This window comes from Aulostomus chinensis, chromosome 16 (genome assembly GCF_037954235.1).
Source record: "Aulostomus chinensis isolate RoL2024-O1b breed Wild chromosome 16, RoL_Achi_v1.0, whole genome shotgun sequence".
NCBI lineage: Eukaryota > Metazoa > Chordata > Actinopteri > Syngnathiformes > Aulostomidae > Aulostomus > Aulostomus chinensis.
Genome location: NC_141335.1, coordinates 14,987,663 through 15,001,323, shown reverse-complemented (window position 1 = coordinate 15,001,323; position 13,661 = coordinate 14,987,663). Strand labels below are relative to the sequence as shown.

Genomic DNA, 13,661 nt, shown 5'->3' with positions numbered 1-13,661 from the left:
GACTTACTACCTCTGCTTCAGCAATTAAATGTCAATCATTATTTTCCTCTCAAGATACCAACCAGGCTCTACGGCTCTGTCTGGGTACCAAGGCAACTGGGGCAGAGTTTGGAGCTGTCTCAGCCCTTAGTATCAACCATGACTGCTCACGACTTCTCTGTGGTTTTGCCAGAGGACAGGTACATTCCTAGGTTTCTAGTTTAGATTTAGTTTTCAATAATGCCATTGTTAAAATGAAGCCTGTACACACAATGGCTCATGAATTTTTGTGTGTGAAGTACAGGAAATTATGGTGCAAATCAGAATTATTATGCAGAACCGCTATAACTGTTGGTCCAAAATTAATCATTACTACTAAATAAAATAAGACACCACAGTGGCACATAATAAATCAACTACACAAAGAATGATGACATAAGTGAAGGAATAAATGAATGCAGAATGGAGTTTGGCAGTGAAAGTAGGCTATAGATGAATAAGGAAATCTCTCCTCACTGGGAGCCGCTCTGAAAAAGTGGTGACGGATGTAGAGTTTAATTTAGTGTATTATGTATTTAGCATATTTATTTCAGTAATAACAACCTCCTTACCTGCTTGGTCCTTCAGAACACATGACCAATCGGACTCAATCAAATCACAGTTAAGTCAAAACAAAATGACATCACTTTTTGGCACAAAAAAAAAAAAAAATAAAGAGCATAATGCAATGCTTTCTTGCCCAATAGCAACACATATAAGTGACCACTGATTGACGACTTGAAAGAACCTTGTCAAGAACAGAATGAGCATAGCCTTGAGAGACAAGAAAAGAAACACTTCCTTACCAAATATGAAAGTCTAACCATCTAAGAATGTCAAAAACAATCAAACTGAAACTATATCATTCTTCACGTTAGGGTCATCTTTATGGCTTTATTGTGGATTATGTGTCTGTTTAGTGTTAATTATTCAGTGGGAATAGATTAAGCTTCTGTGTTCTCACTCAGGAAGTGTCAGGTTGTTTTCAGCTCTTTTTTTTCTCTAGATTTATTCTTCTCTCTCTTTAGCTCTAGGCAGTATTCTGGCTTCATGTATGGTGTTTAACAATGTCCAAAATCCATCCATCCATTTTCTTCCACTTATCCTGTTAAGGGTTGCGCGGGCACTTGAGCCTATCCCAGCAGCCTTTGGGCTGGATGGGTCACCAGTCCATCGCAGGGCCAACATATACAGACAGACAACCATTCGCACTCAGCTACACCCACAGTCAATTTAGAGAAGCCAATCAGCCTAGTCCCCATTTGCATGTCTTTGAACTGTGGGAGGAAGCTGGAGTACCCAGAGTGAACCCATGCAGACACAGGGAGAACATGCAAACTCCACACAGAAAGATCCCGTGCCCGAGCTGGGGCTTGAACCCAGAACCTTCTTGCTGTGAGGCGACAGTGCTAACTACTGCACCACCGTGCCGCCACAATGTCCAAAATGTTGAAAATAATTATGCTGCAAAAAAAGTAAAAAAAAAAAAAAGCCTGCCAAAAACTCATGTCTCATCATTTAGAGACAAATGGCTGGCCCCTATCTCTTTGAAGTGGACATTGTGCCAAGAACATTTATCATTTCTTGGCTTTGAATTGATTGAACATACCCAAAAAATACTTAGGTATGCCTCTTAGATGTAAATTTAGTTCTTTAATATGTCCATGTAATTCTTTGTGGGCTTACTTCTGTCCACAGAGACATGTGATTCTTGTTGTGTGCATTGTCATGGATGTAGGAAATTTTTTTACAACCGGTTCAACATGTTCCTTTTATGACTTATTTGTCTGTCTGGTCTGTGTGCATGGCCAGATCACAATGTGGGATTTAGCCAATGGGAAGCTTCTGAGAACTATTACTGATGCTCATCCTCCAGGGACAGCCATACTGCATGTAAAGGTATGTCACACGCATGCTTTCACACACACACACACACACACACACACACACACGTCTAATATGTTCTGTCATCCCTTGTTTTCATTTCAAGTTCACAGATGACCCAACTCTCGCAGTGTGCAACGACAGTGGAGGATCTGTTTTTGAGTTGGCTTTTAGGTATGTGAGTTCCTGTGCTCACACAATGATTCTTTATGTTTGTTCTTTATTTTTCTACCAACCTTATAGTAAGCTTTCACTCAGCTCACTGGACGCAGGATATTTTTACTTTTTGACATCCAGAATTTTGATAAGTTTATTGACACAAATGTTGTCCCTATAATATTTGGCAAAGGCCAAAAAATTGAGTAGCTATTAACCTTAAACTGTTCGTGCAATGAATAAACTTGTAGCCCAGGTGTGTCTGTAGAGCACCAACGCCTGACAACATGTAGTTGATACTTTATATCTGTTAAGATAATTATTTTTTGGGCTTTTGTACTTCATTGTGATAGTGGTATTTAAGAGAGATACAGTGGAAAAGGCTGGTGATTTTTTTACAAAAATTTGGAACACTAAAACACATGTTGGGCTAAAAGTCATTGAACTTCAGTCTATAACCATAGATGTACGGTACACCATATGTGTTTTTGTGCAGTAATAATCCCAGTGATTTTTATGACTAAACAACAGATAGGTCTCTTATCAGAAAAGAAGAACAAAAAAATTACAGATTAACATTAAATGTATAAGAAAAATAATTCAAGTGCAATTTTTTCACACTGACAGGTTCCGATTCTTATAATGATTTCTGACAACATACTGCAGAGGAGAAATGTTAGTCTAACTGTACCTTGAGCCTGAAATCTTCAGAGAATTGAGTTGTACCTCGAACCTGAAATCTTCAGAGAATTGAGTTGTACCTCGAACCTGAAATCTTCAGAGAATTGAGTTGTACCTTGAGCCTGAAATCTTCAGAGAATTGCGTTGCTTCAAATCAATGCAGACATTGTTGATACACTGGACCTTGCCACCCTTTGATCTGCAGTGACCATTTTGATTGGAATGACTTCTGCCAATTAAAGATGAGAACAAATCCTAAGTACCTTTTGTTGAAGCAAAATATTTTTGAACAATTATTATAGCAAGTTGAACCAACCTGTCCATGTCAAAAAATGCACTTCATGTGCTCAATTTGATGGTATTCAGTCGCCCCTTTTGGTTACCTGTACAGTGCTCTCAGGCTACAGGCAGCTCTGCCCCTGCTCCATACTGTAGTTTTTTTTCCAAATGCCTTTTTTATTTCATCACCCACTTGGACCAAAAAGTTTGTAAAATAGTGTCCTAATTAAAAAAAAAAACTTGGAAGTTTGCTTTTAAGTGCAATGGCTTCTGTTTGTCTCCAGGAGGGTGATGGGGATGCGGTCTTGCGACTCTCGGTGTCTCTTCAGTGGTTCTAAAGGGGAAGTCTGCTGTATTGAACCGTTGCGTGCCCCTCCAGATTTCAGAGATCATCCCATCACACACTATTCTCTGCTGGCGATGGCCTCTCTCACTAAAGTACAAAAACACGCACTGCCGGCACTCCTGCTTTTACATTCACCTGTGTGCAAATTTTTTTTTTTTTAATTTACTTTTTCCCCTCAACCAGATACTGGTCATTGGATTGAAGCCCTCCCTGAAAGTCTGGATGACTTTTCCTTACTGTAAGGTTAGAGCTTCTTATTCAGCTTTGGTTTCATTCCCACTAAGGGGGCATGTTATATTGTCCAAATTGATATACTGTTGAAAAAGAGGCAAAGCAAATTTTGGAAAAAACTGACCACTGAAAGGCCTGCTGTTAACATCAATAGATTTTTTTTTAGAGGTCTATGATAAATGTAATTCTACCCCAGATGGAGATGTAATAGCAGAGCTGAAACATCCATCCATCCATCGTCATCTTCCGCTTATTCCTTACAAGTAAGGGTTGCGGGGGGGCTGGAGCCTATCCCAGCATCTACGGGCGAGAGGCAGGGTTCACCCTGGACAGGTCGCCAGTCCATCGCAGGGCCAACATACAGAGACAAACAACCATTCACACTCACATTCATACCTACGGTCAATTTAGAGTATTCAATCAGCCTAGTCCCCAAATTGCATGTCTTTGGACGGTGGGAGGAAGCTGGAGTACCTGGAGAGAACCCACGCAGGCACGGGGAGAACATGCAGACTCCACACAGAAAGATCCCGCGCCCGAGCCGGGACTCGAACCCGGAACCTTCTTGCTGTGAGGCCACAGTGCTAACTACTGCACCACCGTGCAGCCCGAGCTGAAACATGCGAATGCAAAAAAAAAAAAAAAGTACACTGACAAAGCTCTGCCTGTTTGGGGGTTTCTGTCTGTCTGCTGGCACCAGAGAGACTCTTTAGGCCTAATTACATGCAAAAAACTTATAATTACAGGGCTTTTAGAAATGACTGGGGTCACTTCACCACTCCATAGAAACAATAAAAAGATGCAGTGACTTCAGGTGGAGACAGGAGAGATGTGGTGAAATAGCTTTAAATGCTGGTCAAATGTTAAAAAGGTGACAATTTACATTCAAATGTTGGGTTAAGCAGAATAAAATAATGCACACCAACAGCACCACCGCCAACAAAATGGTAACAAAATACAGAAGGATGAAGGCACAGTCTATGTCTTTTTTATGAAAGGTCACCTAAGAGATACTAATGGGTTTAAGGGCACAGTTAGCATGGCTGATTGTAACTGACAAGTCAGACAGAAACTGTCTCATTCATGAAAGGACAAAGTGTCAATGTAAGGATCAGGTGGGGATGCACCCTGTCGGCAAACGGAGGGGGAAGGGTTCATGAAAAAAGCTATTCTCTTAATAATTTGACCTCTCTCAAAAGCATCTGATATCTTGAGATTACTTCAAATTCAGAGGCTTCAGAATTTGAAGAAAAACTCATTTCACTGCATTATATGAGAGCAAGGTACTACCTTGAAGTTAGCATATAATTGTGAATATTGTGATGCTAGCAGGACAGTGGGTTGTGTATCTTCTAACCAACAGAATGGCTGCTGTTAATGGATAAACATCAACTGCACAACAGCAATTGTGCCACAGTGGTAGCAATATTTTGAGCTGTATGTGAATACGTTTGGACAGTAGGATTGTTATTTAGATATTTTAAAAACTTTTCATTGTCTTTTACCAGTCTGATCCATCAAGTGTTCCTCAGCTGGCTTGGCAGTTTGTTTCTGTTCAGAAGAATGTGAATCCCATCCTGGCTTTTTGCAAAGGAGATACAGTCCAGTTCCTCATGGTATGTGCTCAACTCCTAGACATCTCAAATCACTCAACTGGATAAAGTTTTCAGATAATATAAAATCAAAGATCAAACACGCAATACAAAAATGAAAATGGCGTATCTCCCTGTATCATATTGTTATTTTCACAGACAGAACAAATCTATGTGAATGTGGGTCTATGGCAAAGCAATGCCAATTAAGCAAATTCCAACTCATGACACATCCACAGTCATGAAATAATTTGTAAAGCAGTAAGTGAAAGAAATGAAGAACAAATAGTGAATCGAAGCGAAGTAAAATCTGGTCAACTGGACGTAAGTTTATCTTGAAGACGTTTCACCTCTCATCCGAGAGGCTTGTTCAGTTCTAGTGAAGAGTGTGGAAACTCCACCTTATAAACCTATGTGGGAGTGGTCAGTGCTATTGTGGTGGAAACGACCCTCCCGAGACTCACCTGGCCTCCCCAAACGACAGTCGTTGTGCGGTGTCAGGGAGTTTCAGGGTGGTCGTTAGGGAGTTTCACCGACCACTCAGATGCTAATGGGCTGTGCTGGCATCAGCCGTTCCACATGGGTCTTTCAGTACACTAGAACTGAAGAAGCCTCTCGGATGAGAGGTGAAACGTCTTCAAGATAAACTTACGTCCAGTTGACCAGATTTTACTTGGCTTCGATCTACGATGACCTGGATGAATGAGAACCTACACAGACAACAAATAGTGAATTGTCAAGTCTGTGTCATGGTTAGTTGACAGTGGATAATAAAACACTTAAGCCATTTGCAGTGACCAACACAACTCCATACATTGAATCCTTCAATGTCAGTTACAGTACTTTCTCTACTTTTCATATACTAATGCTGTCTGGAACATGCACACACAAGCATGCACACACGCAGGCACGCAGGCAGGCACGCACACACATATGCACTATTTTAGGTTAAGTGTTTTGTCTAGACAAGGAAGAAACACAAATCAAAAGGTGGTCATCAAGAGGCCATCAGGAAATGTCTTCAATTTTAATTTCTTCACCTCTAAGCAGAGACTAAAAGTTCAGAAGCACTGATAACATGATTTTTTTATATGTTTTATCACCTCTCTGTGTTGACCTGGGAGGATGCAGACCGGAACCAATCTAGTTTGTTTAGCTACCTGCTGTCTGTGCTCATGGGGCTGGGTTTGCTCTGTAGCAGCCCAGCCTGCTCTGCTCCAGGGCTCCTTACGTCCTCTACAGCCACAAACAGCACTTCTACCATCACATACATTCATAAAAAGATGCTTAACTGTATCAGTTGCTGAGAGTAATGATCATTGGTCCCAGCATGCTACAGTATTTGAATTTTTCATATCCTGTCCAGATAAAAAAGGAGGAGACAGGGACTATCCATGTCATCAAACAGAGACAATTCCACCTTAGCTGTGACATCATCAGCCTAAGTGTAAGTACTTCTGCCAAAATAAAAGGGGCTCTCTCTGAAGGTTACTATGCTAACCAAAAAACTTACGCACAACAATTAATCTAGTTTTTGGCCCCATGGCTGGATTTTGTTGGTCTTACATTTCACTTACATAGCCTAGGTGTTACTACAGACAATTATCTTTGTTTTCTTCCTGCATCCATGTCTCTCCACAGTGGATTAACAGTCGCACACTGGTACTCGTGGACAGCCATGAAAAGCTGCAGGTTGTTGACCGCCCCAGTCAGGAGATTTTGGAGACTTTGGACCTGGAGCAGGTGCAACTGGTCTATAACAGCCGTCATTTCAAATCGCTGGCCACAGGAGGGAATGTCTCCCAAGCTCTGGTGAGGGATTAGTTGATAAGGGACAGGATCAGAGGTCAAATTTACTATTTACTGGGTCTGGGGCATAGGCTTAAGCTGTGGGTTGACTGTCTGTACTTTAAAGTGACAGAGTGTAAGGGAATTTGAAGGTAAGAGGATACTGATAACAAACAAACATTCTGAAACTAATATTAGTAGATATAAGTAATACAGAACTTCTGTTTTTGTATTTATCTCCTAAAATACAGCATGCGTGTATGCAGGGCGACGGATCAGTGGATTGGAGTGTAGACCAATGTGTGTGGACCTATGAGTAATCTTAGGAGATTTCACTGCATCTGAAGAATAGGTTAGTCAGATGGATGATGGATCAAAGAATGATGACAAATTTTAGTATAAACAAAAATAATAATACCTAACCTTTCATCATCAGTTTCTTGAAACACCCAAATACCAAGATCTCTGTCAGCCTTAAAAACTGATACAGTCAGCCAATGCTAAAATAGCTTCTCACCACCGCTCTGAAGTACCCCCAGCCTTTTCCTGGGCCAAGCCATCAATCAAAAGATTGCAACATGTCTAAAACAAGTGTCTAAAAGTTTGACTGTATCACACCATCATCTTGCTGTAATACACACCAGCGTAGCCTACTCTTCCCATTAAAACAAAAATACAATCTTATGTCGTTGAGTTACACCAGTAAAATAGATGAAAGTGGATTTGAAGGATAAACAGTGACACTTTTTTTGATGAAAACAGCATAGGGACAGCCTGTAGGTCTGCCGGTAGAACGTTTGGCTAATGTACTGACAGATTATGAGTTCTCTGCAGTGGCTGTGTTGACCCACACTTGCTGATAACAAAGTGATGAAATTTCTGAGAATTCTTTTAATAATTAAAAACAACAACAATCCAAAAGCCTATTTATGCAATGGACAATGAAAACCTAGAAGAATTCCTCCAGAATAGACAGAGGTTTAGCAGTGATAATGCATCTCACATTGATATTGATGAAATCTCTGTGAGTCTAACTGTATCTTTGTGTTCCAGGCCTTAGTTGGAGAAAAGGCTTGCTACCAGTCAGTCTCCAGCTACACAGGACAAATTGTCTATTTGGGCACAAAGGTACAGTGTTGCATGGGTGTGTTTATGACATTTTTCATCTTATTTGCACAACAACTGTGTGTTGCCTTGCCTATTTGTGCGGACTGTTTCTCCAACTACTTAAAAAGGATTAAATAGAAATTATTACTGTTGTCCTGATGAAGGAATTGGTTTGATCCACTAATACAAGAACTGGCTTTAAAGTAGTGACTATGGATCTTGATGTTCTGTGTCAGAGCAGTGTGAGATCATTACAAATGGGGCTTACTGCTTATCTTCCAGCAAAAAGTGGACATAGCAGCCAGTGTCTCTGATTTTTAATGGTGTGATCTTCTCTTATCTTTCAGTCGGCTCACATCATGACTCTAAGGAACTGGAGAGAGGTACTTTACTACTTGTGGTGGTGTCTTAAGTGTACTTCTGACTTAATGAAACAAAAGTAACTTTAGCTTTAATTGTATGTATTGTATGTCTATTTTTGGGTCTGTGTACATCCAGAAGGGCAAAACTAAGGATGCCTGAGCTTTTTTTTTTTTTTTAATTATCCCAGCGATCATCTCTTTAATGCTGTTAAAGAGCCACTGTGTTACTTTGTGCAAGACACATTTTCATTTCGCTAATGTTCAAATAACTTTTAACAAATAAATCCATATTCACAGTGCTCATTGATCCAATGGCAAAATAAGCTCTATAATATGTCAGTCATACAACCTGTGAAAAATAAAAGAAACGTCTTTCATAACATATTAAACTTACCACCCTCATAGCAGTGTTTCATATTCTACATTTGAAGACTTGTTTTGCTGACCTGTGCATTTGTGTCCAAACCTTAACCGAGTCAAAAGTAACTGAGAGAAACCCACAGGTTTTTCTGTCCAAGTCCAGTGCAGTTAAAGTTTAGCTGAAGCACTGACTTCATTAGCCTGCCATACAGTAAACCCTCACCATAGAAGTCTTTATTGCCTCTATAAAACATTTGTTCTTTGTATTTCACCCATCCTCTGCAGAGCAGACCTTTCTGCTAATGCCTTTGTCAGGAGAGCAGACAGTTCAAGATCATTTGACATACAATTAATCAAAAAGGAGACTTTGGACCCTCAACCAACAATAATCTAATGGCCATAGATAACATGGTGTGTGCAAAAAGCAATAGCAGGCTAAAAAAATGAAATAACTCAATGCAGACAGCAAAAGGAGAAACTATCCTCTTTATAGAGTGAAAAGATATTGCCTCCTTGTTATTGATTTTCACTGTGAATTACCCTGATGACAGCTTGTTTGTAGTACTTGAACCGTAACATGGTGTGAGTATTTAGATGATGAAATGTTAGGAGTAGGGTTTGTGTCTAGTGTTTATTTTTTTTTTGTCTGCAAGTTGTGCAGACTGTACAAAGTATACCCCATTCTCCTTTTAATTATTGGTTCCAATTGTGGGTGGGGAGTAGCCAAAATATATCCAGTGGGCCAATCATATGGTTCATTTTTGATAAAAGTAGGTGATCAGTAGGTGTCTAAAAGTGCTTTATTTGGAGGCCTTGAAGACCATCGTCTGTGATGAACTGGATGACATGTTCTGGAAGGCTGTTCTATATGTGGACAGCAGTTTGGAGGAAGCTTCTTCCAAGTGGTGGCTTTTGAAGCCTGCAAGGCTGAGAGAATGATCTGGTGTGGCTGTGCATAGGCAGGTGGTTTGCTGTATGGTGGAGGGCACATGGAGTGGAGATTTGGAAGCAGAGGTGAGTATGCATTTTGTGCCGGACTATAGCAACAGCAACCTGTCTTCTGACGCTAAGGTTGGGGCTTGATAATTTCATATTGGTGATGTCTGGTCCACTCCATTTTTTTAGGACTTCCCTTTGGAGATTGTCAAGCAGGCCAATATTTATTTTACAAAGCTGTCATCCAGCAAAGTGCGGCATTTTTTTTATGACGCTAACTTATAGACAGTGACCCTTCTCTTAGTGGTTAGTTTACTGACCACTCTCCATGAGCTCCTAGTGTCTGACCTGCCTTGATGGAGATGTTGGTCACGTGTTTAAAACATGACAGCTGATGATCTATTGTGACACCTGAGCTGCCAAGCTCATATGTGGTGGCTAGCTGATGACCATCAAATTGCAGGTCCAGATTTGATAGAATCTTCTTTCTTGCAAGTGTCATGAACATTCCCTTTAATAGTTCTGAGTTTGTGTTTATTGATCGCGCCAGATGATTATTTGTTGGAGATCCTGGTTCAGACTAGTTTTCACTTCAGCGGTCTCTTCTGGAGATCTTATGTGGGCTTAGAGGGTTACCATCTATGTATAGCTTATTTGCACAGACTTCAACCAGGTCATCTATAAAGATGAGGAGACTGAGGATTGAACCTGATGATACAGAATAATTGATGGAGCAGGGTTTTGAGGCCTGGCCTGACAGGAATACTCAGGATCTGTTCAAGAAGTAGCTTTGGAGCTATGGAAGCAGCTTCAAGACACCCCTTAAGAGGAGAACTTAGCTATCAGAGCATGATCCCACGAACGCCCCCTGGATGTGCAGAATTATGATGCAGACTTCTTTGTCCAAGTCCAGGGATTTGTTCTACACCTGGTGTGGAATATTCAAAAGGTTTGCATTTCTGTGTCCTGGTCTGATCTAAACTGTCGATGAGATTTTTGGAGACTGTCCTAGTTTAATGTTGTAATGTGAAATGTATAATATTTGTTTTGTTAAACTTGTTTTTGTTGTTTTGAATAATTTTTAAATGCATACTATTTGGTAGAGCTGATGATTTAATAGAAGTTTCTCCTTTTTGATCAGGTGTCCTATGACTTCTTGTTTTTTACATGATAACATGTCTCTTTACTATGCTCTTAATGACAAGTCCCTCCCTGTTCTCTGTCTGTCTCCAGCGCGTAGACTGTCTGCTGAAGCAGGAGCATTTTGTTGAAGCTCTCTCTCTGGCGTGGTCATTCCACGAGGGAACTGCTAAAGCTGTGGTTGGTGGGTCTTCACCACATTACAAATCCAAGCACCTTAAAAATCAATATCCATCCATTTTCTCCCACTTATCCTGTTAAGGGTCGCGGGGTGGCTGGAGCCTATCCCAGCGGCTTTCGGGCATGGGGCGGGGTTCACCCTTGATGGGTCACCAGTCCACTGCAGGGCCAACACATATAGACAGACAACCATTCACACTCACAGTCATACCTACGGTCAATTTTTTGGAGTGTGTGGAGGAAGCCGGAGTACCCAGAGAGAACCCACACAGGCACAGGGAGAACATGCAGACTCCACACAGAAAGATCCCGTACTCGAGCCGGGACTTGAACCCAGAATCTTCTTGTCGTGAGGCGACAGTGCTGACCACTGCACCACCTGCTACTGCTCCCTTAAAATCAATATGTCCATCGCAATCATTTGAGAGGTGTTTTGTTGTTTATGTTCCTTTCATTCACACCAAAAACAACAGCGACAACCTCCAAATTAATTGTTAATCCTACTCTCATCCATACCAGGGTTAGATACTTTATTTTTTGCATTCTTAAATTGTTTGTCCACTGATTTGCAGTGACCCACCAAGATTTAAGAAAAAAAAGTATATTTTGGCATGTTTTCACAATATACAGCTTTTTGCCCAAAGTTTGCATTAATTACCACCACTGTCCTCTAAGTGTAAGAACAACATTGCTTGGTATTGCAAATATTCAAAAACAGCAAGTTGTTTGTTGTCACAGTGGCCGCCTCCGTCAATGTTTCCCCTCATACTCTGTGTGCCCTCTCATTGGCCTCACAGTTTAACCTGCTAGGTCTCGAGTGCAGCATACAGAGCCTTTTGGGGTTTACTGTATGTTTGAACACATCAGATGTCGTACTTAAGCACCCTTTTACTTCAGATCTAGGGCAATTCAAAGAGCCCCAAACGTTCATGGTGAGTGGATAAACAGTATGATGAATGTGTGTTGTGTGTTTTTTCCAGGCCTATTTGGAGATCCAGTGAAAAGGAAGGGTGTAGTAAGTGACAAAGTACGTACAGAAAAACAGTAATCCACTCAACAGCCTTACACATTCATGTATTGACATTTGAAATTGAGCCTCTTTCTGTCGGTGTAGATGGTGGAGATCCTGTTCCAGTTTACAGAACATGCTTTGAAGAGGTGTCCGGAACAAGGCAGGATCCAAGTGATGGAGCAACATTTTCATGTAAGCACACACTAAAGAATGAATGAATGAAAAAAAAAAAAAAAAGAATGATGAGTATATTATGCAATCTGCCACGTAGCCATTTCAGTAACTGAAACACAGTGTGTGTGTGTGTGTGTGTGTGTGTGTGTGTGTGTGTGTGTGTATATATGATGTATGATATGTGTATATATATATATACATACATACATACATACATACATACATACATACATATATATATATACATATATACATATATACATATATATATATACATATATACATATATACATATATACACACACACATATATATACATATATACATATATACATATATATATATATATACATATATACATATATACACACACACACATATATATATATATATATATATATATATATATATATATATATATATATATATATATATATATATATATATATATATATATATATAATGTGTATAATAATATAATGTGTGTGTGTGTTCAGGATGTGGTTCCTGTCTTGGTGGATTTCTGCCTGCTGCTCCAAAGGCCGTAAGTGTATATTTATTCTACACAAATAAAACAGTGCAGAGAATGTTAGTGTCAACCCTGGCTGATGCAACAAATCATGCAGTATAACTGATTTGATTTATATGTTGTAGTATAATAAAAAAATTTTATTGTTTAATATCTTAACCCTATGACATCTCAGTTTTACCCTAAAGTATCCCTCTGAGATTCTGAAATGATGTATACAATCAAATAAACATTGTTAAATTTTCTTCTTTAAATAACATTTAGCATCCTGGGTGACAAATGGCTAAAACAGCGTGAATGATCTATCATAAAATAACTGTTCAAACAATGATCTGTAGACTAACAACTACCCACCTTCAACACAGTCACATTGACCAAACAATGAAAGCAAAGCTCCTCCTCCTACCATGGTGATGAAGTGCCCATTACTGTGTGAAGAGATTGTGGAGATCTCTAAAAATAAATGCATTTTTGATGGGGGGGGGGGGGGGTAATACAAGTAAAAGGGTGCTGCCAAACCTTACTAAATTGTAGCCTTTTGTTCTGGTCCTCAAACAGTGTTTTTTTTTTTCTATACTTGAATAGCATTTCATTAGTCCCTTTCATCCTTGTAGCAATGGGGCCTCTGTATCCTTCCAATACCTTGGAAGTAATTTTTATATACTAAAGGAGAGAAAAGGACCTTCCATCCCAGGGGGTATTTTCATTCATCCTTCTTTTGGATGATACTACTTAGAGCTGGGAATTTTGATTTTACAAGTGTTGATCATCCACTTTTGGATCTCTAACCAGCCCTTGTTAACCTTCTCACTTTTCCAGAAAGCGTGTATTATTGTGACCTTGTGTATGCCACATTTATACATATCGGGGAGAGAGAAGCATCAAA

General features: G+C 39.9%; 1 protein-coding gene across 2 annotated transcripts in view; it reads left to right on the top strand.

Moving 5' to 3' along the window:
* vps8 (VPS8 subunit of CORVET complex) overlaps nt 1-13,661 on the top strand; it is a 53,502-nt gene that overhangs the window by 10,984 nt on the left and 28,857 nt on the right. The window contains exons 7-20 of one of the 2 annotated variants that reach the window (XM_086179861.1): nt 55-179; nt 1,831-1,917; nt 2,009-2,076; nt 3,303-3,456; nt 3,548-3,607; nt 5,104-5,211; nt 6,554-6,634; nt 6,829-6,930; nt 8,029-8,103; nt 8,430-8,465; nt 10,974-11,064; nt 12,041-12,087; nt 12,175-12,264; nt 12,744-12,790. In XM_086179861.1, coding sequence (XP_086035987.1) covers nt 55-179; nt 1,831-1,917; nt 2,009-2,076; nt 3,303-3,456; nt 3,548-3,607; nt 5,104-5,211; nt 6,554-6,634; nt 6,829-6,930; nt 8,029-8,103; nt 8,430-8,465; nt 10,974-11,064; nt 12,041-12,087; nt 12,175-12,264; nt 12,744-12,790 — 1,171 coding nt within the window. Of the gene's footprint in view, nt 1-54; nt 180-1,830; nt 1,918-2,008; nt 2,077-3,302; nt 3,457-3,547; nt 3,608-5,103; nt 5,212-6,553; nt 6,635-6,828; nt 7,000-8,028; nt 8,104-8,429; nt 8,466-10,973; nt 11,065-12,040; nt 12,088-12,174; nt 12,265-12,743; nt 12,791-13,661 lie in introns of both variants that reach the window. The other variant, XM_086179860.1, reaches the window with a different exon arrangement.